The sequence below is a fragment of the Semicossyphus pulcher genome, unplaced genomic scaffold (assembly GCF_022749685.1).
Source record: "Semicossyphus pulcher isolate SPU_LCO1_2020_fin unplaced genomic scaffold, fSemPul1.0.p SCAF_9, whole genome shotgun sequence".
In the NCBI taxonomy this organism is placed as follows: Eukaryota; Metazoa; Chordata; class Actinopteri; order Labriformes; family Labridae; genus Semicossyphus; species Semicossyphus pulcher.
The window spans coordinates 16,328,385-16,353,688 of NW_027211770.1; the positions used below are offsets into that span (position 1 = coordinate 16,328,385).

Here is a 25,304-nt window from a genome sequence, read left to right on the forward strand (position 1 = left end):
GTGTACCAGTTACTTTTATAATAATAAATTGATCCTGTGTCTCTGAAGATAAAGCTGCCTCTGGTGTTTCCTCACTGTAACTTAACGAAATTTATGAGAGCGCTTCCTCAGGTCCTGTTTTTATTATTATCCTGATGCACAAGGGGGGAGGGGGGTGGTTTGCCTTCGGGGCCTTCCCCTACCCCTACCCCAAACCCTGACCCTGCTGGGGGACATGGGTTTTTGGTAATAAAAATTAAAACAAGCATTTAATAAGTGCCACCCGGCATTTAAACGTCACCATCCAAATACTTAGTGCCAACCAATAATAAGCGCCAACTGTTTCGACATATGTTTTCATTTGCCACTGCATTTAATGTGGTATATGTACTTCCCCTTTGCAGTGGTCAAATACAGCATTAAACTTGTTCATATTGATCTATTTCTCATGTAAAGCCATTGCTCCAAAGTAGAGTTGCCTTCTACCGACATCCTGTGGAATTTCTCTGGCATTACAGGTTTCAACAACATGATTCACACTTGCTGTTCCTCCTTTTTGTCCATGATTGTTATATTGATTTACTTTAAACGAGAGTTGGTTTTGGCCTTACCAACATTAGTCTAGCTTTTTTTTTTTTTTTTTTCACTTTATCAAAGAAATCTACTTTGCAACGTATTTCTTATATGTCTATGGTCTTGATTTTTCACATCTGTTTTTACTCAAATTTTAAGATTACGTGTGATCAGGGGGAAAAGCTGAATTAAATATAAATGACTAAAACGTTGCTTAAAAACAAACACCAATAATGTGGACAATTTATTTCTTGAGCTTTCAAACAGTTGGTAAAACAATCTCACCACCCCTAGCTGTTGTAAAGTGAATCCCCCCCATCTACAGGCGAATGGCAGGATTAGTTGAATGTGTCTGGACAGCATGACTCTGCCATCCTTTATTGGACACCCTTTTAAGTCACGTTTGTCATATTTCTTTAAGGGGAAAAATTACAACATATATATATATTTTTTTACCGTATATAGCATCTCCTATTGGGCCATACCCACTGTAAAATCAAATCACCTTGTGATTACAAAGTTATTACTTGACTTTCCTGGACACACCATACAAGAAAGCCTTTGAATCGTAATATGAGATACAACTCAATATACAGAAAAATGATCAGAAACTTTGATTATGTTGCCATAAGAAATCAGTGACACCAGCCTGGGTTGTAACGTGTTTAAATTTCTGAATGGAGATTTGGCGTAGCCTACTATCACCACCAGAGGTCAATCTACCCCACTTTCTCCTCCCAGGAGACCTATCGGAAAAAAAACTCACTTTCCCTTGAAGCATTTCGGCTCCCCCCTCCCATCTCGCGCCTTCCCTCTTGTCTCTCCTCGAACTGCTAGCCGTCGGTGTGTGTTGTTGTTGAAGCAATGATGGCGGCAGCGGGATGCGGATCAGCAACCGCGGCTGCCGTAGGAGGCCAAGGTGGAACCGCTACGGCCAGAGGTCGTTTCCCCGGTCGGCCTTGGTCGTCACGCAGTCGTTTGCGCTCCGAGAAGCGATGGCAACTCGGACGTTCAGGCTTAGAAGCTGATGATGTGACTAACGGAGGGCCAAGGCCCGCAAACCCGGTTCTTTCGTTAAACGAAGACCAGTCTCACTTGCGCTTACTTGGGATAGAGGCGAACCACAAGATCCTCGGCCAGGCGGGATACAGCTCTAGTGGGAGTGAAGAGGTGAGGTCCCAAACCGAACCAGGAGTTAGTATCTTTATTTCATCTTTTATCATTTTGTGTGATTGTTAATGTGCGAGAGTGAGTGCTGTCCACAGCAGTGTGCCTGTTTAGTGCCTTGGAGAAATGTCAACATCCCTTCGCTACGCTAACGTTAACTTTAGCTTCAAGCTTGGTAAGCTAACATTACATGCTAACCTGTGTTAGCTCAATGCAGCTTTACATGACATTTAATGAACTGTCGCAACACAGAATACCACTTCAAAACAGTAGCAAGGCAGTTTAAGTCTCACAGCTCTGCGCCCTAAATTGTTCTCATGCAGGTTAAAATATTGGAAAATTAGGACAAGATATTTTTAAAGTGCCAGTGAGTGAGTACGCCAATTTGTAAACAGGCATCGCAATTATTTCATAAATGGCCCGCTCGGTATCAGGCCAGAGCAACAGCTAACTCACAGCGAACACAAAGAACGGGAAGGTTAGCGTAGCCTAGCCTACACAGCGGCTAACTGCTAACTGCTCTGTTTTCATACGGTGTCCAGATGCGGGCAGAGTTGTCGTTTTTGCTTGTTCAATAAGACAGCACACTCAAATGTTGCAGGAACTTACTTGCATGCTAACTGATGATATAGCACTCATATACACTAAGCTTTAATTCAGACTAGCTAGCTGTTACTGCAGACAGAAGTGAGCTTAAATTCTTTGGAGAGGAGGGATGGCTAAATGCTAGCTTATGTTACAAAGCACGACAGATTTAAATGGTGGTGCAGAGTGTGCCAAAGCGAGTTGCACCCTTGTTGATAGAAATGGAAAGCTCCCAACTAATAACGTTAGCAGTAGACCCGCAGGCGTTAATATCGAATCGTAATTTAAAAGAGTAGAGCTGTTTGTAGGCTTTTAGGTCACACCATTAGCATGAGGAAGATTTACTGTAACGTTACTTGGAGGGAAGCGAAATTAGAGACCTACCATCCTTGCCGTTTTTTGTAGGTAGTGTAGGTGTTTCGGCCAACTGTTTAAGTGTGATTCAAGCAAAGATTGTAGGGTACTGAGAGTGTGTTAGGTGGCAAATCATCTAAATTACTTAAATCATGGAAAGTTCAGGAAGAGTTGACCCAAACAGCTAAATGCGTTATTGATTGTTAGTAATGCAGGATTTATTCATGTTTAGTCTTGTAACTCAGATGAAATGAATGAAAAGACCTGGTGTGAATGTGGAAAAATGAAAACATTGTTCATTGTCTGTCATTGATATTATTGCACTAAAGCCTAAACCTAATAACCTGTTTGTGTGTTATGTAACATAGATATTATATGCTAAGATAAACTCACTTTGTTATTGGTGGTGTTTGGTAAAATCACCATCATGCGGGAATATATCAATTTCTTACATTGCATATTAAGAGACAACTATACATTATTACTATTATTATTATTATTATGCATTTGTTGATTTTGCTGATGTTGTGGGAGTGTCCAGCAGAAGGTGTTCCAGTGCTTCAAGTGTTAATCACTTTTTTTTTTTTTACTTTTTTAAGGGAGATGACTTTAGAGGATTTGAAGCTGAGAGAAAAGGCTCCAAAGGACCTGTATGGTCAAGACAAAACCCTTCCAAAGGTAAAGAAAGGTTTATTACACACTACATGACTTATTGGCTGTTTTTATGATTAGCACATAAACTTTCCCTCCATCCCAGGTTTGCACTCAGTAGGTGTCCTATAGATTTTGTATTTGATGTTTATTTTTTTTTTTGTAGGTGATGCTGTCAACACAAAATCTAAACGACAAAGCGAGAAGCTACCGCCTAAAACGCCAGCAATGGAGGCAGCTATCACCCCAGCTGACCCTTTAAAAGATGTGAAGTCTTTGGAGGAAATACAAGGCTTATCTCCTGAAGCAGAGCCCGTAAAGGATTGTAGAAAAGGTTCAAAAGGAAAGAACACGATGGGTCGTCAGTCCGCTAAAAGTGGAGCCTCATCAGCAGCACCAAGGATTACTATAAAGTTGGTGGCAAAAAAGAAGATGAAAACTATAAAGGATCCTCAGATCAAATCTGCAAGGAATTTGAAGAAAAAAGGAATTCAGGATCAGCCTAAAACTGAGGACATTCAGGGTGACCAGATTTCAAGTGCTCATGTCAAATTAAAAACTGAACCACCTGAGGATGAACATGAAGATGTCACTGAAGATAAGGGCGGGGGGACTGCACCTGTGAGACGGCGTGGGAGATCTGCTTCAAAGACAGAGCCTGTCAGCCGGGCCAACCCAAAAGTTGGGGTTGATGACCAAAAGTCAAAAGAGAGTAAATCAGCGGATCAGTTTGACACTGTAAAGGAGAGAGGGACTGTCGAGCCAAAAAAAAATGCAAAGACATTAAAGCATAAGGAAATTGTGACCGAGAAAGGTTCTGATGTTAATCAACAAATGACTCGTAGACGCCGTAAAGTCACTTACCCACCCTCTAAAACAGTCTCAGACAGCGCAGCTGAACCAGAACGTCTGAGTAAAAGCGATGCCATTCTGACAGAGTCAACGGCAGAAGTTTCCAAAACAGTTGAGGCCAGACCATCTGCAAAAAGTGAAAGACGAAGGCAAAGCAAAAGGCTAAATAAGGATGTTACACTGCCAGAAAACCAAGGTCCATCATCCACAGAGACTGATAATTTAGTACAATCCAGTGATGGTGTGCCCTTGAAAAAAGAAGGAGTGAGGGTCCCTAGTTTAAAGTTGATAAAGATCAGAAACCCAAAATATGATGCGCAGGCCAGCGGGAGGAACTTGAAACGAAAGAAAAAACGAAGAAAATTTGTCTGGTCTCTCACGTTAGTGAAAGGAGGAAGTCAGACACAAGATGCTAAAAGCAAAAGCACTGTTATTAAAGTAACAGAAAAGACTGTTAGTGAAGTGGATCAGTCTACTTTAAGTGACACCAGTGTCAACACGAGTATGAAGGAGACAGATAAAATATCTAAACTGGATAACTCCCCTGCACAAGAGAGTGAAAGCATGGATAACGATGAGAAAGGTTCCCAAAGCAAGGCTGACGTGTCATTTGAGGAAAATACATCTTTACCTGTGGAAGTAGGAGAGGAACACATAAATGTAACACCTACACAAGAAATTACTAAAACGGATAGCGGGAAAGTCCCACCGCTTCAGATAAAAAAGGTCTCCTCTCCTGGAAAACACAAAAGCTCAAAGCCATCCTTTTTAATTCAGCAAGTCAGCCCTGTGCCCGAAAAGAAAGAGGATGTCCTGAAAGATCTCAGCGAAGTTAATGAGGAAAAATCCCCATCTCTCGATACAGAAGGCACACCAACTAGGAGATTAAGAAGGAGGACACCAAGCTTGGATTCACCACAGAGAAAATCTGTCAGCCAAAAACCAGGGACCACTCAGAAAAGGAGGCTAAAAAAGAGTCTATTGGATGAAGAGACTCCGCAGGTGCGCACTGAAGACTCTTCTCAGGCTTCAACTGAAGATACCAGCTCACATGGTCTTCCTATAAACTCCTGTCAGCTTTCGGCAGAGGACCCCTCACCGGTGACAAGCGTGAACTCCTCTGAAGTTCCTGATAAGGAGTCCTCAGAGATCACTGATGATGCCTCACAGGCGCCCGCTGAAGTTTCCCCACAGAAACTTGAGAATGAGGTAGAACCACTGATCAAAGAGGCCAAACCATTGCCTGTGCCTTCCAAACCTAGAAGATGTAGAAATAATAAAGTGGGGAAAAAGAGGTCTGTGCAAAAGAAGAAGGCTGCTGTCTCTCCTATAACTGCTGCCAACACAGAGTTGGCTGCAGTTGAAGCTCCCGTCATAGAGTCTTTGCTCAAGGAAGATACTACCCTGCCTTTAGTAACGGAGGAAAGTCAGTCAGAAACACAAGATTGCCCCCAGCCTGAGGCAAAGCAGGACACTGTGTCAGTGGAAGAAGAGCAGATACAGCCACCAGTCAAAGAGGAAACAGAGCTACAGTTGATAGATAGTCAGCAATCTGTGGTGTCAGAGTGTCAAGAAAGTGATCCAAAAACATTGTGCCTACAAAAGAAATCCCACAAGAAGGTAAAAAAGAGGCGTAAAAGCTTGATCGGGCAGCGTCAGAAGCACAGGCACAGGAGCAGAGATGGCAAGTTTGCTCCTCTTAAAGTATCTGAAAACAGTCCGAAAAACGTTGAAGTGGATGGTGACATTTCAACCCCATTGGCAGCTAACACACCGACTCCAAGCTCCAAACTTATTGGAGTACATAAAAGACATAAAAAGAGACTGACAGGCCTTCACTTTATTGGGTCCAAAAGGCCCAAACCCCAGGCGAAATTAATTTCCAAGCTGTTAGAAATAGGGCTGGACAAAGATAGTTTAAAGCAGGAAGAAACAGACACATTAGTCGATGTCGGACGACCGGATGTTGTAGACGCCCAGCCTGGTAAATCAAAGTTTGTCAAAAACATCAAGCATTTTATTATGCCTGTTGTAAGTGCCAGATCGTCACGCGTGATCAAGACCCCGCAGAGGTTTATGGATGATGCTGGGATGTCGGTGTTGCCTCGAAGAAACTCCCCGAAGAAGGGTTTACAGCTTGGCTTGCAAATGCGCCCGGGAAAGAGGCGAGAAGATGGAACATGCAGAGCGATATCCCCTATCCTGCCAGTTGACGAGGAGGACATATTGAGTGAAGCTCAATTGGACGTGGATTTGTTTTCAGCTCAGGACCTGGATGACGACATTGATTTGCCTGACAGCCTGTTTTCTGAGAGAAAAAGCAGCAAGAAGTCTTTTCTGAAGAACTCTAGTTTCAAGTGGCATCTGCAAGATGAGTCCAGTGAGGACATGTTTACACTGGACAAAACTCTAGAGAACAAGTGTGATGATCTGTTTTTATCCACACCTGTTGATAAGCCCACAGAGCTACCTGCTGAACCCCTGGATCCTCAGAAAAAGAAAAATACCCCAAAGTTTAATAAACAAATGGCTCATCTCAAGATTTATCAGAGGCTAAATAAGGCGCACACAGGACTTCCCAAAAGCAAAAACACAACAGAGATTGATAGTGTGAGCAAACCTCCTCAACCTCCTGTTGACTTAGCAGAAGGGCTCGATGACGAGGCCATGAGCATCAGCCTCAGGCAGAGGAATACAAACGCAGAGAAGAGCAAATCCAAGCTCAAGATAGAGGACCTGGATTCTCCTGGTGTGGTGCGGAAAGTTTCTGTGTGTGTGAGGACGATGAAGTCCAAGTCCCTCACAATTCAGCAAGGGAAAGAGGAGGATCAAGCAGGAAAGGCCCCACTTCACTCAGGTAAGCTAAATGAGAAAGAAGCACCAGATGCTACATTAGCTTGTAATTACATATAAAGGATGGCATATATTACTTTATGTCCACAGGAGAGCTGCAGTCGGAGCAGATCTCAGGAGCAGGTGAAGGCGATTATCTTGGATCCGTGGAGAAGGGAGCTTCACAAAGAGCGCGCCTCACTGGTGCAAATAAAAGAATGTTCAATCTCCTCAGGAAAGCCAAGGTCCAGCTCATTAAGATCGACCAGCAGAAGCAGCTTAAGTCATCTGGGGTGAGGTCATGATCACCACTCTGTCATTTAAAACTGTAATAGTTTCATATTACATAGATTCTATGTAATAGGATCCGTCATAGATGAGGAAAAACCTTTGTATAAACGTCTAAATACTTATGAACAATGCAGGGTGATTTTGCAGTTAATGAGTGTATTGATGCCTTGGTGTTGCCCATTAATCCTGCAGTTGTTATCTGGCCCGACTGGCGCCCGGTCTCGAGATGTGACCTCTAAGAGACAAAGGAGGAAGCAGAGGGCTCAGCTTGATTCTAATGTTCCTGTCAAGACCGAGGCGCCTCAAGGACAAGTAAGTGTGCAAACCTATGCATGGGTCCTCAGAGTGTCCATTTCAGCTTCAGTACACCAGTGTCACTATATCGATACATTTTTTAAGTCTTTGATTTCTTTCAGCTGCAGCTCATCTCCCCGCTGTGCCAGGAGTTCCGTAGAGCAGGAGGTCCGCGTATCAAGCATGTGTGTCGAGCTGCGTCTGTGGTCCTGGGGCAGCCTCGAGCCTTGGTGCCAGATGACATTCCCAGGCTCAGCGCCTTGCCTCTGCATGAGAGAACAGGCATTTCCCCCTCAGATGTCACAAAAGGTAAGCTTGAACTGATTGGCAGACTTATCTGTAGGTACTTCCTTTATCCATTCTCATTAAATGTCTGCATTCAGAAGTCTTTTCATTGATAATTTATTTAAAACTATTGCTGAAGTCTTCCTACAAATCCTGGTACTCCATAAATGTGATTTATTATGAGCCATTGTGGTTCTATTTGATTGTGTATAATCATAAGAACACTTAAAGTTATTAGTTTCTTGGTGTGATTCAACGTTGACACCAAAATAGGTGCTGCCGTATTACCGTTACCACATCCTGAAAGGTGAACAACCTGTTTAACTGACTAACGGATGAATGTCTCTTGTTGCAGACATTGGGTCTCCCTCTGAATCAGACAGTCCCGGGCTGTCCGATCCAAAGGTCACCAAGGTCAAGAAGCCGTCAAATTTTGTGAAACGGAAAGGGCTCGGGCCGTTTGGGTATCGCTCTCGCAGGTGTGGAGTTTGCAAAGGCTGCAACACAGAGGATGACTGCGGCAGGTGCATGAACTGCCTGGACAAGCCCAAGTTTGGGGGTCCAAACACCAAACGGCAGTGTTGTGTGTAAGTTTATTTAAATTGAATTCTTAGATGTAGAGGAGATCATTAGTGATTTAGAAAATACTGATGAATCTGTTTGTTTTTTTACCTCCAGGTACAAGAGATGTGATCAGATCGAGGAGAGAAAAGCTCGCAGACTAAGTGGAAGAACAGCACCTAAAGGTAGGTGATCACCTGAGCCTGCTAGCGTCATAATACTGTTACACTTCCATTACATTCGCTCGTCAGCTACATAAAAATCTCTTTTCCTGAAGGTTCCTCTAAGCGTCGGCGATCCTCTCTCAGCGGGGGTCATTCCAGTAATGATGAAGGGAACGATGGTGCTGCGGACTCACCATCTGGTCTCCCTGGCGACGGCCACAGTCCGTCCGTGCGGAAGCAGCCAAAGCGTGTTGTGAAACCTCGTGTCTACTTCGACCTGGTGGACTACGACTCTGATCTAGACGACAAAGCTCTCCAAAACGCCTCGCCTGCCAGGAGAAGGGGCGCCGGACCCCGTTTTAATCAAGGTAAATTAACTGGAACTGGACGAGATAGATGCTTCATTTAATTTTTTTTTAATTTCCTAAACCATATAGACTTGTTTTTGGTAGCAAGAGTATCAGTTGTGTCTCATAATAATAGTTTTTCCTCTCTTTTTAAGACTTTGTGTCTCTGGACGGATTCCTTGGAGACATTTCCGATGATGAAGTCAGGCATCGAAAGTCCAGCTCACACCGCGTGCCATCTGGCCGCCGTAAACCAGAGAAGGTGTGTAACTCTGACTTCCTTATCAGTGCTAATGCCCTTAATTGACTTTACAACCTGGATGTGTTGTTTGACTTTTGTTTGTTTGTCAAGGCTTTGCAAAGAGTTCTGCTTGCAAGCAGTGGCACATTGTGTTTAATGACATATTGACATATTGTCACAGTCCTGCATCACCTATCTGTCTTAGAGTACAGTTTGTTTACTCCCAGCTCTTGACATTGTGTTGCTGAGAAACTCCTCCATTGCTCCCGTTTCTTTTTTGCAATGTTCAGGACAAGCTGTTTGTTTAGTGCTTGCTCGGGCTCTCCTTACCTTGGTGTGTAACACTGTAGGGTCTGTAACCTGGAAGATTTTCAAATCTTAACTGAAAACAACTGATTTAAGCGTCCATTTTTCCAACCCTGAAGACTGCATCAAGGAAATAACTGGCAAAGGAAACTTAATGGTTAACGCTGATACAGCTAGGGTTCCGTTCAGCCCTTGAATCAAGCAGCTTTAAGGCTTTCAATATACCATGAAGATTGAAAAGTATCAAACAGGCAGCAGATACGTAGGGAGTAACCCTCTGCCTACACCAAAATATCTTCCCTATGTACACTTCAACCCGCAGACATTTGGGGAGGTGACAGTTGTTAATGAGACTGGGGCAGGCATACCAAGTCCATTCATGTTTGAATTTTAGCCTGTGGGTGTTTCTTTATGTTAAAAACGAGTATATTAGCACTTCAATTGTTTAGTTACTGACCACATTCATGTTCTGGTCGTCTCTCAGGGTCCGTTGGAGCAGACTCCTCCCAGTGTCCTCGCTGCCCTGGCCTGTGGCTTTGAACAGAGAGAAGTAGAATCTTCAAAACCTACTCACAAAATCAGGGTCGACTTTAAGGTGGGTCGCTACATCACATGTATCATAATATAAACAGATGATTTACAGTAATTAAAAAACAGGCACAGAAGTCCTGTTTGTTCGAACCAATTCTGAATGAATGAACATGCTTATGTTTATATGTTGAACCCCGATCATGTCTCATCACATATTTGATTTTTTTTTACAGTTTTAATTCCAAAAACTTTGTCTCACAGTGCTCTAATACAAGGTCACACATGCAGTATGTTGAAGCCATTCAAGTTCACTAGTTCATGTATCACTTATTTTTGTCCACTAGAGGACACTGTAATGTATACTGTACATTTTACTTCCAAAACTCATGCGTGGCTTCTGAAGTTGTAAATGAGAAACGTGACCCAACAAATGATTTTACATGTTTAAATTACGTATTGAAGCTGTCGACCTTCGTTGAACTTGAAATGTCAACCCACTTCTACCTAAACAACGCCATGATGTAAAGGATTATAAATGTGTCTATTTCTTCAGGAGGACTGTACTGTGGAGAACGTCTGGAATATGGGTGGTTTGAGTATATTGACCTCTGCGCCGCTCATGCCACCCTATGTCTGCTTCCTGTGTGCCAGTAAAGGGCAACATGAGGTAACTACTTCATACACAGAGCTCTCCTTTGATAGAAACTGTATTTCTGTTGCTTTCCTTCCCACCATCTGAAATTTGTGTTAAACCAGTGATTGTGAATGTCCTTACAGTTCTGTTGTAGCAAAATATAATGCCAAATCATGAATATTAATAGGATGTTAATCTATTTATATATCCTATATTTCTTTTTGCAGATGCTGCATTGCCAGGTCTGCTGTGAGCCCTTCCACCAGTTTTGCCTTGACCCAGCGGAGCGCCCCTCAGAGGAGAATAAAGAGAACTGGTGCTGTCGTCGCTGCAAATTCTGCCACGTGTGCGGTAGGAAAAACAAGCAGTTAAAGGTACAGCCCGCCAATTTGACTTGTTTTAATGTCTTTTAGTTTCTCAGTGAAGTTTTCAGTCTGTGAGCGTTACTCATCCTTTGTCTCTCTCAGCCATTGTTGGAGTGTGAGCGATGCCAGAACTGTTATCATGCCTCCTGCCTGGGACCCAACTATCCAAAACAAAACAAGAAGAGGAAAGCTTGGGTGGGTTCACGTTTTTCAAAAACAAAAGGTCATGTGTCTTTACAATAAGTTTGCTGAGATTGGAGTTCATTAGTCCTCACATGAAGGTTTCTGTGCAGGTTTGTATGACGTGCATCAGGTGTAAAAGCTGTGGTGTCACACCGGGGAAGAGTTGGGACACTGACTGGAACCACGACAAAGGACTCTGTCCTGACTGTTCAAAGCTCTATGAACTGGGTGAGAACTCAACCTTTAACACATTTGCTGATTTCATGTATCACCTACCAGCATTACTGGCTATTCATTTCTGAATTCCTTCTTCTCTCCTCAGGTAACTACTGTCCAATCTGCTTCAAGTGCTACGAGGATAATGACTACGACAGTCAGATGATGCAGTGTGGCACCTGTAACCACTGGGTACATGCCAAGTGTGAGGATCTAACAGGTGATTTGTTTTTTTCTTATCATTTACTGTTATCTTCTCAAGAGTGAAAGTACCTGAGTGCATGGCATCGAAGCTTCAAACCAATTTCCAATTATTTTTGCATACTAAATCCTGCTTTACACACACGTTGTAATTGAAATGTTCAAGTGAGATGTTTTTTACTCGGTTCCTTTTTCTGCAGGGAAAGTGTTGAAGGTTCTTTAGAGGTGTTTGCCAAATCCCTGTCTCCTGTTTCATTTCAGACGAGCTGTATGAGATCCTGTCCAGCCTGCCTGAGAGTGTAGTATATTCCTGTCGGCCATGCAGTGTGACCCAGCCCAGCGCCTGGAGAGAGCTGCTCTACATTGAGCTCAGGTCTGGAGTGGAAAAGGTGCTGGCTTGCTTGCTGTCCTCCACCCTCACCCAGCACCTTGTTACCTGCCCACAGGTAGGAGACTCCGCTTACCTTATATTAAATGTCACAAATAACACAGGTTCGTCCTGATGCGGTGCGTCACACATGTTTTGTTTTCTGCTGCAGTGTGAAAAGTTGGTTGATCCTGACAGTGGAACAGAAGGACAGCCGGCCTGTGACTTCCGAGCTGTGGGCAAGAAGTTTGACAAAGGCCTTTACACCACGTTGGTGAGTGTACAACCGGTTATTCACTGTCTGAACACTGTGTTTATTTTGGTCCCTCATCAGAAAGATGTAAAACTATTGCAAATGACTAATAATCAAATCCTTTAATTTAAGAAGCTGCAACTTTTCTAAATTGCTAAATGTTTGCTTGAATTGTAAGATGTTGTCAGATGGTGCTCACATGCTGTATGTCAGGAATAGGGCGGTGATGGAACTGAATTTTTCTAACTGCGATGAAACACTAATGTGGATTGGCGGTTAACCGTTGCCCCTGACCACCGCCGCATCAGACTTATTGCACTCACTGTGGTGTAAATATCTTTATCCTTCATTCTCATCAGCTGACGGCCTTTTGAACGTCTCTCAGACATAGGATCAGTTTTACTTTTTCTTTCACTCTCTTGGGGTCAACAGCGAAGTGTCTCACTGCTGCATCTCTTTTGTTCTGCAAACTTGACACCTTAGCGACCTGTCAATGTGATGTGTGGCGTTTGAGGGGAAGGGGAAAAAACAGTGCTTCACTGCTAATGTTGGACCTTTTATTTTTAGTTTTCACACTTTATTTCAGTTAATTTATTAAACCTGTGATTTTAGGTTGTTAAGCTATAGGTCTCTGATATTAAATAATAAATGCAGCCCTAATGGATACTAAAAAAAAGTGTGTTTTTATACAGAAAATGTTCCATGAAGACGTGGTCCAGGTGGTGCGAAAGAGGCTCGAGCAAGAGGAGGATCTTCCAGAGGAGCAGAGACCCACTGCGCTGGCACGCTCGTACTATTTAAAGGTGCTGTATGAACACACAAGAGAAATGTCTGTTAAAGTATCTTACTTTAATCCTACTAATGGGAGTTTGATAAAGCTATGAATATATTTTTTAAATGCAGGTGAGTTCACATTTATAATTGACTGATGTGGTTCTCTTTAGCTCCTCGAGGAGGTATTTAATTGGTTCAACAGCCAAGACCCAAAGGTGTGGAACCCCTGTACCAAAGACTTGCCCATGTAAGTGATATTTCCTGGTTTGTTTACACGTTTACATTAATATGAAAATAACTCTTTTTTTTTTTTCCAGTTGGTCTCATTCATAGGTTTGTGTAGCATAACTCCTTGTTTACATATATGAAAGACCAGACTTAGACTTACACTTATACTCAACTTTATTGATCCCTTTGGGATGACTGCCTCTGGGAAATTCAGTCTCCAGCAGCTTATACAGTACAATACAATAGGAAAGAATCAGCACACAGAGGGTAAAAAATAAAGATCAAAATATATATATCTATCTATAGATATATATATATAAAAAAGTACAAAATTAGATAACAAAATATATAAAATATACACTCTTAGAAAATGTACAAGTAAACAGTGGGTAATAGTTCAATTAAACTAAATTAGGTTATTGCACTGTGGTGAGAGATTATTGCACATTGACAGATTTTTATTGCACATATGACCCTTTGAGAAATAAATAAATATTACTATTGAATAAAAGAAGTTAACCAAGCACTGTTCTGATGTTTTTCTCTTCAACTCTTTCTTGAATGAAGGGGGATGCTGTCAAATGCTGTTCAACCTCCTACAACGGAGCACGTTTACGCACAGTGGCAGGAGAGGGAGGAGCTCGCGTCGACGGCTCCTCTGGGGCTCCTGCAGGAGGACAACGGACAAAGCTTGGATGTTAAAGAAGAAGAAGCCCTTTCTCCGATGCCCGGGGAGCCGACAAGCCGGAACCACTTCTACTCCAGCAGGGCTGTGAGGCTCAAATTCAAAGGTAATTCTCTCAAATCATAGAGACCACAACAGATTCACAACTTGCATTTTTATCTTGTGCATCTGGTGAAAGTTTGGGCCCCTAAAGTCTTTACTTGTTACATTTTTATTTAGGGAGAAGAGGCCGTCTCTCAAAAGCTGATTTAGACACTGGATGGTCCAAGGATGACGAGAGACAGTGCTCTTTGTGCCAGAAATATGGAGACCTCAAACCTAACGTAAGCAATTTGTTAAACATGAAAATAATCAGTTCATATTAAACCTTTTAAATCCCCCAAAAGAGGAGTAAACTAACAAACTAATGCAGTGTGTAAAGCATTTACAAGTACTCTAGTGGGCTCATGAATTCCTTTCTGTTGTTGTTCCACAGGAAGCTGGGAGGTTGTTGTTCTTGGGCCAGAATGAATGGGCACATGTCAACTGCTGTCTGTGGTCTGCAGAAGTGTTTGAAGAGGACAATGGGTCTCTACTGCACGTGCACAGTGCTGTCACAAGGGGGCGCCTGATGGTTGGTTTTTATTATGTACCTGGTAGTTTAATAAGAATGAGTGTCATTACTTATTTATATCTAAGAGTTAATGCTGCTTTAAAAGTGTATTTATCCTAACAGTTTATTGTTGTTCCTTTATTGCTCTCACTCTAAACATTTCATCCTTTCATCAATCCCAACCCTCTCTTAGCGATGTGAACGCTGCAACCAGACGGGCGCCACGGTGGGCTGCTGCCTGACATCTTGTCAGAGCAACTATCACTTCATGTGTGCGCGCTCCCGTCACTGCGTGTTCCAGGATGATAAGAAGGTCTACTGCTACAAACACCGACATCTCATCAGTGGGAGGGTAAGTCCTACTCTTCCAACTTGTCTCTCACCACATCAGTTTAAAGGTTTGTAATTCTGGATTGTAATATCAGTTGTTTTCCTTTATCGTACAGATGATAACGGGTCAAGAATTTGAAGTGAACCGCAGGGTGTACGTGGATTTTGAGGGGATCAGCCTCCGCAGAAAGTTCTTAACTGGTCTTGAACCAGAATTAATCAACGTGATGATCGGTAAGCACCTTTCTTCTAGCTGGTTCCTGTTCACTTCTTTGCATTTATTAATATGAACTTGGTTTTAACTAATGAGTGTCTCTACGTGTCTCTTAACAGGTTCCCTACAGATAGACAAACTGGGTGTGCTGACTGAACTTTCCGCCAGCAAAGGAAAACTGTGTCCTGTGGGTTTCCAGTAAGTTGTTTTTCTTCCTTTTCAATAATCATATTTTTAAATCCACATGGAGAAAAGGCACTGTTAAAGCTTTGTTTTCTCTTCCTTAGGTGTTCTCGCTGGTACTGGAGTACAGTTAATCCATCGCGCCGATGCAAATATACATGTACAGTCCGAGAGGTCCGGCCCGTTGTCCCTGAGAAGCCTGTGGAGGAGATGCCTGACCAAGGAGACAATCACACCATTGCTCACAGCCCCTGTCCACTCCCTGGTGCGTGTTTTAAGAATGACTGTATAAAAGATGGATGACACGCCTCTACATGCTCTCATTGTGCAACATTGAACCCAAACCCCCTGATACTGGGAGTCTCTGCAGTAGAGATCGGCTGGTGGAGCTGTATTCATCCATAGAGCTGTCAAGAATGGCGTTAGACCCTTTTTATATCATCAGATAACTAATTTAAACTAAACTTTGACCTAAATCAGCATGATAATAACCAGCTATTATGATAGAATAATTGACGTGTATTTTGATTTCATAGTTTGACATGTCACGTCTGTCCCATCCCTTTTTTATGACTCTTCAGAATGTGAAGCCCTGGAGACTGATGTAACAGAACCCCACACCCCATTGGAGGAGACCTTTGTCCAAGGACCTCTACCCAAATCAGATCATGGTGCAAGGCCAAAGATTCCCAGCTACCCCCAAACCCGGAGACCAGCTGGAGGAATGTCCCGACCTCTGCCATCCCCAGGTAAAATATGAACACAGTTTTTTTTGATGAACAATTATCTTAATTCGATCACAAAGAAATGTTTATCTAAATAAAAGCTCCGAGTATAAAACTGTGGCACACTTCTGATTCCTTCTTAGGACTAATCCAGTCGAAACCTCATCACATATTAACCGTAAGTGATCTGGAGGAGACTCGGAGAGTTCGTCGCCACAGCCCACACTCTCAGACCACAGGCCCCCGCAGCCACATGTCCCCCCCTCATCTGGGACCTCTCAGTGCAACAATGACCCTCCGTGCTGGAAAATCCTCCCTTCCCACTTCCCCACTTTTCCCACTTGGTGCTACAGAAAACCTGATAAGTCCTCCATCGTCCCGCCTGGTAGGAGGTAGAAGTGCTTCCACAGTCCGTTGCTCTGGAAATACCCATAGTACCTCATCTTTCTTGCCTCCGTCTCCCTGGCAGGACGGTGCGGGAGGCTTTTCCTCTCCAAGTCTGTCTTTCTCTTCGTCCGTACATCTACCCAGGAATCGCCTGTCATTTGATCTCAGCCAGCCGGATTCAGTCGAGGTGCCTCACAACTTCTTAGCGTCACCAGAGCCTGAAGATGTCTCTCCAGCAAACGGTACATCACCCCAGGACGACTTGGACCAACAAAAGGGTGAGGAAGAGTTTCCCTACAGTTCATTCCACAAGGACCCCAGCTTGAGTCTGGGCCAAGAGATGAGGACAGAACTGGAGATCGAAGAGACGCTCCTCAATGAAGGCGTGCCGATGAACTGTGGGGGGCAAATAGTTGTGGAAGGCGATGATCAGGAGGAATTTTGGGGAAAACCCCCAGAGGTACACAAGAGGAAGACTCTTGTTGCAAACCTGCCTCGCTCTGCAGCCTCAGCCAGGGATGACTTAGGCAACACCTCCTCTGATGACGATATGGAGCACTATTTCGACTTCTCGCGGACAATCGTCAGCTGTCCTGGCTCAAAAGATCATTCCAAGTCTCCCACCTCCCCTTCCTCCCGGCCTGTGGCTCAGCTGGATGGTGTAGATGACGGTACAGAGAGCGATGCGAGTATCGTCACCAACGATGATGCTCAGAGAGTTGAGGGTTCTGGTCAAGCTCAGAAACAAGCCAAAAATCTCAACAACAAAAATGTCCCTGAACTGGAAACAGCAAATGGCACACAGACTGTTCCGAGACCGTTCCCTGAAGCTTCATCCAATGATACAGTATCAGTCGTCAGCAAGTCCAGGACCTGTCCACTTAAAGAGGAAACATCTGTCTGTCATCAGGAAACCGTGCTTCCTTCTTCAGTTCATGATGCTCTGCCTAACTTACTCACAAAGGTGCCTGACAAATCATATCCAGAGAAGTTATTCCAAGGATCCAGTGCAGGAATTGCCTCTGGGACGCCTCTTGTTCTTGAGAGATGTGAGTCTAATCCACATATGACTGAGATACTTTCTTCGTTAGAGGTCAGACCGCTTGAGACCCAACAGTCTGACACTTCTAAAGCCCTGAATTCAGAGCCTGGTAAAAGCCACTTTGTGAACCACTTACCAGCTCATGCAGGGGAACACTCATTAGCAGGTTCTGCTGATAACAGTCAGGGCGCCCTGCTGGATCTTCTTCAGCCCTCTGCTTTAATGTCCACAGACGGACCCCCCTCTCAAAGCCTTGGAGACTCACTTCAGACGTTTTCCTGTTTACCAGGTTTCAGTCAGCCTGCCCTGACGAGTATTACACTTCAGCCTGTAACATCCTCCGAAGAGTCGACAACCTTTCCATCCACGGAGCCTTTGTCCACCAAACTGACCACCCTCAGTACCGTTGGAGACGTGACACAAACACTGATAAATGTCGCCCCACAAAATGATCCGGTGTTATCAGCTACGTCAGGCACTTGTAGAACCATCTCTCTACCGATTCTCTCCACGCAAACACAGACTTTGGGTTCTACAGGAGTCACAATCGTTTCTTCCTCTGCGTCAATATCGTCTCTTTCTGGACTGTCAACGCAGTGTTCGGCTCCAGCATCAGTCCATACCACCTCGGCCCCTGTGATCTTAAACGGTTACAGCTCTTCATCTGTGCAGAAGGAGGCTTCATCTGGACACACAATCTCCATCAACTTCTCTACACCCAGGCCGACTTTGGAACCCCAACAGCCGGTCGTTTCCCCAGCTTTGCCCGGACATGCTATTCTCACTGTAAAAGAGGTAGGAGGTCCAAATGTGGATCCTACTCCACATGTCCTGCTGGTGAACCGTCTCGGGCAGATCTTTGTGAAGAACCCGGAGAGCAACACCTTCCAGCTACCCACTCCCAACTCCCCCTCATACAACTGTGTAACTCAGATCGCCAGCCTTTTGCAGAGCAATGCCCTGTCAGCCACGTTAGCAGCAGCTGGTAACATGACCCCTACACTCCCTGGGGCCAGTGTAGCCACAACAGGTCCTCCTTCAGTCACACCCGCAGCTCAAAATTCCACCACAATAACACAGCTGCTTACTCACAACAGCAATGGCGCGGTGGCATCAGTTAATGTGAAGAAGTCAAGAAAGAATGCAAAAACACCAAAAGATGAAACCGTTCCAGAGGTGAAAAAAACGAAGAAGAAGAAAGAGTCCAGCGCATCCAAAAAATCCAAGTCCTCCAAGACCTCAGGGCAGCCGGCTCTGCCAGCTGAGAACCCTCCCATGACTCCCGCTGAGAGTGCTCAAGCAATTATCAATCAAGCAATGGCGAGTAACTACACCCCCAAGTGGAGCGGGCTTCGAACACTAAGCCCGTCCTCGCTTGTTTTGCCACCTGGCCTGTTAATTGAACCAGAGCCTCCAGCGACACCACGCTGCCCATCACCATCGCCGGCACCAGCGCAGGCTCCTGCACCCCGCCCTCGCACCCACGTCCGCATGAAGAGAGTGTCCTCGCTCTCGGACCGCATTGTCACAAAGAAGTCTAAAGTGGACTTCCTGAAACCAGAGCCCATCAGCGAGGACGAAGAGCGCCGTAGACCGACCTTTCCAAGCATCTCCAGCAGCAGGGCTTCAGGAGTCCGCATCAAGACCCCGACAGTGAAAGGAGTGCTGAACCTGGACGAGTTAAAGGAGGAGCATGTCAGCGATTCTGACAGCTCAGGGTAAGATTTCACTGCGATACAGCTATTTTATTTATTATTGATTCCTTGACAAAGAAAAGCAGCAGAACATTACATTTAAGAGGCTGGAACCGGCTAATGTTTCATTAATAACATCTAAATCACTGCAGCTCCAATGTTAACATGAGATGTAGCCTGCTTGTTTAAAATGGAGCAAACACAAGAAAAGGAATGTTTCTGTTTACATTTTCCCCTTTTGTTTTTTTTTTGCACAATTGGGTAAAAAAATAGTGATTCAATAAAGTTTGTATTTTTCTCTTTCTCAGGTCATTACCTTGGGATTACATGTCTCCAGGCGAACAGGGTGAACAAGGCAATCAGCAGGCTTGGGAGCCGGTCGGGCACAGCACCCTGACTGACTGGAAGAAATACTCTGGTATGTTTAACTGCATATTTTAAAGCTCCTGTGAGGAGTTTTTCACTGGTTTTGAAACCGACCATCAGCGACATGATTGATTACTTCTATATAGTTATTTTAAGGCCTGAAACTGCTGGCAGGGGGGTAGGTGTCACAGGAAGCAGTTAACTGCACGCTGCCTTTGTTTACATTTTCCAGGGCTAAAAATTTAAAGGAAGTGATGAAATGTTGAAAAATCAACACAAACCACAAATTCCTCACAGGAGCTTTAATGCTTTCTATAAATGAAAAATAAGGTCTGCCACATATTGTACAAAAAGTTGGATCATAGTGTATCAATTGTGTTTTCTCTAGGCGCTGCTTCTCCCTCTGATGATGAACCGCTGTCGCCTGATGAAGACGACGAATGTCCAACCTACAGAGACCAGCCACACCTAAGATTTGAGATAACCAGCGATGATGGTTTCAGTGTAGAGGCGGACAGTATTGAGGGTAAGACTAACATTGCATAAGAAATATTCTTGTCGCGTTATCCAACATGTTCTCTAATAATAGTGTGAGTATCTTTATATGCAAATTCTGTAGCATTTCACGCTCACTGTTTTCATTTTATGGCACCTAATTGTTCACATTCCCTTCAGTGGCCTGGAAAGCAGTGGTAGACGGGGTGCAGGAGGCGCGAGCAATCGCACGGCTGAGACCTCTGACCTTTCAGAGGATCACCGGGGCCCGTATGCTCGGTCTGGTCCATGATACAGTGGTGTTCCTTCTGGAGCAGCTTCAAGGAGCCCAACGCTGCCAACGGCATACTTTCCGTTTCTTCAAGCAGTTCAGCCAAGAGGACGATCTTCCCGTCAATCCTAGCGGATGTGCGCGCTCTGAGCTCTACCTCAGGTATGTGCTCCTAAATGTGCAGCCAACCAAATTGTTCTAGATAAGTAGTGATTTTAACATCAGTGTGATTCTTGATGCCTCCATAAAAGTGACACCTTGTTCATAATATTCAGTTCTGTATTTTGATCCTGAGCCTTAAAATGTCTTCTCCTTTTCCACCCACATTTATAAAATGATGAATATATTTGATGTTTTACAAATAATGTTTGATATTTTAACCAGACATTTATTTTTAAACTGTGTCAAATGATGCATCCGTACACATCTGAGCTTGATTTCATTGTCTCTTTTCTCTTCACAGGAAGTCCACATTTGACATATTTAACTTCCTGGCTTCTCAGCACAGACAGCTTCCTGACATCGGGCCTTATGATGACGAGGAAGATGAGGTTCTTTTGAAGTCTACAAGGTCAGGCTTCACAAGAAATGTAGATTTAACCCTTTCATTAGCACCTGGCTGTCCACACATTTTCTTAACATTGAAACCTTTTCGGCCTTTTTTTGGTTTGTAATCTTAGCTGGATGTGTTTTTGTTAATCATGATCATTATCATCTGTTCTTCCTCTTAGACGGGCTACTAGTCTGGAGCTGCCCATGGCCATGCGCTTCAGACATCTGGAAAGGACGTCCAAGGAGGCTGTAGGCGTGTACAGGTCAGCACAGCACTGCATTTACAAACCCTACATAGTGCTTGAAAACATTTGAGTTGGATCATCATCTTGCAGGGCCAGCTGGTAAAAACAGTTTAGGGGTTTTACGTTTTTGGCTGCGCACATTAAAATTGTAAAACAAATTTAGAATTTTCTAAAGAAATACTTGAAGAAGCTCACGTCCAAAATAACAAGAAGCCACAGGTGTTTTGACATGACTGTCTAAGAGTCGTTCTCACAGGCAGCTTGTGGTCACAAAGAGAGCAGGGGAGAGCTGCACACTTAGTCTACACTCTCTTTAGTATCACTTTTAAAGATCATTGTTGTAGGACAGCTTGCCTTCTTCAGAATGAGCACGTATCTTTAGCGATCTGTGCGAGAATAGAAAAAAAGGCACAGAAGAGACACCCGCTGAAAAACAAACGGGACAGGCCATCAGCTGTCTGAACCCACAGAGAGTCAAACATTCTATCAATACATCAATTGGTCTGAGAAACTATTGAAAAACGTATTCTGAATCTGGATGAGCATTGAAAAAGACAGTCAATGACAAAAGTCTTTTGTAATTCTAACATAACTTGAGACAAACCACGCAATCCTCATTTTGGGGAATTTTCTCACTTTTTACAAGGATGACTTTTGTGTGAGTCAGACTAACGGTGCACGCCCACTCAACGTGCACTGATAATTCTCCCCCATTCGTTGTTGCAGATATAGCAAGCGGTGAGCAACAGGCTGGCGGTGTAACTTTTTACTAGCTTTTGTCCCTCTTTATGTCCCATACATCCATTTTAAGAGTGTCATACTGTTAAGTAGACAACCTTGTGGTGAGCTGTTTGGAGTGATAAGACTCCTCAATTCACACTAACAAGTGACCAGCAGCGAGTGTAGAAACTGTCTATGTGGGGTGGCCACATGGACGGTTTATTCTCACACCACTTTACCTACTAACACAATGCTAACGCCTAACAAGGAAAAGATGATCTCACCATGTGTGATTCCATTACCCCATGCTAATAGAGAAACCGCTGAACTCTTAATAGTTGAGATGGAGAGTAAACCGGTCGTTATTTAGGTGAGTCATCTGTTTCGGTTTCAAGAGATGGAGACAGAGGAAGCTGTGGTTCAAAAGATGCACAAATTTTAGGAAAAAACGAGGCCACAGAAACAATTGTGAGACAAGATGCGCATCTCCAGCCATGCTTGTAGTTCTGTCTAAGAAACATGCTCATACCCATTAAATGAGCTAGTTCAATGCTGACCTGTGTGTGTGTGTGTGTGTGTGTGTGTGTGTGTGTGTGTGTGTGTGCGTGTGTGTGTGTGTGTGTGTGTGTGTGTGTGTGTGTGTGTGTGTGTGTGTGTGTTGCAGGTCTGCTATCCATGGTCGTGGTCTTTTCTGCAAGAGGAACATTGAAGCAGGGGAGATGGTCATTGAGTACGCAGGCATCGTCATTCGCGCAGTGCTCACCGACAAAAGGGAGAAGTACTACGATGGCAAGGTCGGTCTGGTTTCTAATTCTTGAATCAGTTTCACGCTAATGTAGGGCAGGTATCTTCAGGTTCAAGTTGAGTAAGGTTAAAAGATGAATCTTTTTTTTTTTTTGCCTCCGCAGGGCATTGGATGCTACATGTTCCGCATTGACGACTTTGATGTGGTGGATGCCACCATGCATGGCAACGCAGCGAGATTCATCAACCACTCCTGTGAACCCAACTGCTACTCTCGAGTGATCAACGTGGAAGGTCGGAAGCACATCGTCATCTTCGCCCTGAGGAAGATCTACAGAGGGGAGGAGCTCACCTACGACTACAAGTTCCCCATTGAAGACGCCAGCAACAAACTCAATTGTAACTGTGGGGCCCGGCGGTGTCGCCGTTTCCTCAACTGAGACGTCCCTCTTGTGAAAAAGGGGAGCATCCTGTTTACTAGTAAGCCTTAAATTAAGGTCGCACTGGATTGGGCTTGGGGGAGGCAGTGGGCGGTCTGCACAGCAGGGGAAAAGCCACTATGAGACCGGTCAGGAATATTTGGCAGCGCAGAAGTGATGTGTGGAGTTAGGAACAGAAGAGGAGGAGGAGAACCTGCACAGATAATGCATTAACTTCTAAAAGTGAGATGTGGTCACAAGGTACTTCTGCCTGTAAAGAGTTCAGACGTACAGCAGGCACAGCGTCACCGCAGCAGGAACTACCGCGGAGGAAGTGGTTTTCTGCATGAGAACAAGACCTGTAAATGTACCGGGTTCCTGGATCAGTACGGACGAGACCAACAGGATTTCTTTGATTCACACGTCAAGCCTTATCAGTTCGAATCATTGCTGAAAACCTATAGCTCAGCTCTGAGAGGTTCCTTATACGTTTGATTCGTTTCTGGGGTGGGATCTCTGCCTGTCTATGGTACACTCGTAATGATCGCTCCATCCTCAAGTTCACGTTATAGCCCCGTCAGCGCAGAGCTGAAGTCGGTTCTTGAGCCATACATTCACCCAAACCTTTCTTTGTGTGTTTTATCTTACAGTTAACACTTCTCACGTTGTTGATATTTTTTCTTTTTAGACTTTTATTTTAGTGAATAACAAAACAACCATGGTGCTAAGCTTTGAATAATGTTTAAAGTCTTCAGTTAATATAAAGTGTTCTGCTAATCAGGACTTCTTTGGCTGTTCATTCACCCTGCTGAGGCCATTTATCTTAAATTTATGCACTCAAGCAGTCCTCTCATAATCATCAGAATATAAGGTGTCTTCTGAGCTTCACACTTTACATCATAGGTTTGCTATATTCACCTCCGCCCTTCCTGTTCTAGCATTAAAATAAGGGTTAAAATGTAACCGTTTAAGTCAATAACAAACAGTGTCATATTTCTAAAGACGGAAGACGTGTCTTTAACCTGTTTTTGTTTTTTGATGTACAGTGTATGTAGCAAACACTACCCAAGCCAAAAGTGAATAGTTGCGGTGAATATCAGTTTTTTAAATATATATTTTATTACTTTCATGGCAGATGCTCATTACCTATTGCAATAAGACTTTGCTACCCTCCAGTTGCACATAAAGAACCATCAAACAAATTACTTCATCTGTGTGAGACCTGCGACAGTTTATTTCTTAATCAGGGAAAGCACTGGTAAAAAGCATCGCCACTGACTGTGCGTGTTCAGCTCCAGGATTTGGACGCAGACTCTTGTAGATGTTGCCGAAACATTCAGTGTGAAACGGCGCTGAGAGACGCACTCGGCACCTTAAAATAATCTTTAATGTTGTTCCTAGTTCGTGTTCAGTGCTGTCGTTGATGAGGCTATTCTAATTCACACTGTTCCAATTGGTCGTTATATTTATTCATGTTTTGGTTTATATTTTTAAAGGTTGTGCTTTGTATAAACGGTGGCGGTCGAGTGTATTCGGAGATCTCCCCCAAATGTATCTTTTTTTTATTATTTTGCTTTTTTTACAAATGATGTCCTCTGTTTCACTAATTTACTTGAATTTTCTGTTGGGGCAGTCTCGTCATGCATTTAAGCCTTCATGACAGAAATTGTTCCAAAGCAGGTATTTTAAAAAAAAAAAAATCATTTTTATTTAATTATTTTTTTTATGCTATATTACTGACGGTCTTAGAATCAGCCACAGGAGTTAAGTGAGCACTGTTTGCCCCAAGCCCATGATCATCTCCCCCCACCCCCCAACCCTTTTCTCTTCAAACCCATAAGAGCAAATTTCCATCATGTTCTGTTTCATCTTCATCCCCGTTTCCTTCTTGCATGTCCAATCACTGGGATGGAGCCCAGATTAACTTGTGTCAATCACCTAGCTGACAACAAGAGCAGAGTCACTCCCAACTCCTTGCAAGGATTCTACCTCAGCTGTTTACACAGATGTTTGGGAATACTGATGCAAAAAGAGAGGATGATAATTTGAGAGTAGTGGTTTTAATGTCCTGCAGAACTAGTGTGTGTGTGTAAGTGTGTGTGTGTGTGTGTGTGTGTGTGTGAGCGTCTGTTGGTCATTGTGCGTGTGTTTGCAATGACGGATGCACAGCACTAGTCAGAACCTTAAGTTATCATGACCATCTCTCCCAGAATCTGTTAAGAGAGCTGTATGTTATATATACACACACATATATATAAATAAATAAATATATATATATAAAGTAGGGTTATTTTAAAGTGTAAAAGACATAAAAATGAGAAAATATGTGATCTTTAAATTTACGTCTTTGTTACCATGTACAAATAAACCTTGAGTTTGTAAATATTTGTATACATATTTCTAAAC

General features: G+C 43.6%; 1 protein-coding gene across 2 annotated transcripts; it reads left to right on the top strand.

Moving 5' to 3' along the window:
* The first annotated feature begins 1,416 nt into the window (after positions 1-1,416).
* kmt2bb (lysine (K)-specific methyltransferase 2Bb) lies at positions 1,417-25,265 on the top strand. Of its 2 annotated transcripts, none has more exons than XM_069656767.1 (36): positions 1,417-1,746; positions 3,258-3,336; positions 3,476-7,018; positions 7,105-7,286; positions 7,477-7,596; positions 7,701-7,887; positions 8,219-8,450; positions 8,542-8,609; positions 8,702-8,956; positions 9,091-9,197; positions 9,967-10,077; positions 10,567-10,680; positions 10,875-11,021; positions 11,115-11,207; positions 11,306-11,423; positions 11,518-11,631; positions 11,874-12,058; positions 12,152-12,253; positions 12,925-13,035; positions 13,177-13,253; positions 13,802-14,025; positions 14,139-14,242; positions 14,395-14,532; positions 14,705-14,863; positions 14,958-15,075; positions 15,175-15,253; positions 15,343-15,503; positions 15,820-15,987; positions 16,107-19,110; positions 19,395-19,504; positions 19,841-19,978; positions 20,128-20,380; positions 20,682-20,789; positions 20,950-21,033; positions 22,400-22,529; positions 22,644-25,265. In XM_069656767.1, exons 1-36 carry the CDS (start codon positions 1,417-1,419, stop codon positions 22,917-22,919), a joined length of 11,529 nt encoding a protein of 3,842 aa, XP_069512868.1. In that variant the 3' UTR covers positions 22,920-25,265. The 2 variants fall into 2 exon arrangements, with proteins under 2 accessions (XP_069512868.1, XP_069512869.1); XM_069656768.1 differs by having other exon boundaries at positions 1,420-1,722.
* The last annotated feature ends 39 nt before the right edge of the window (positions 25,266-25,304 follow it).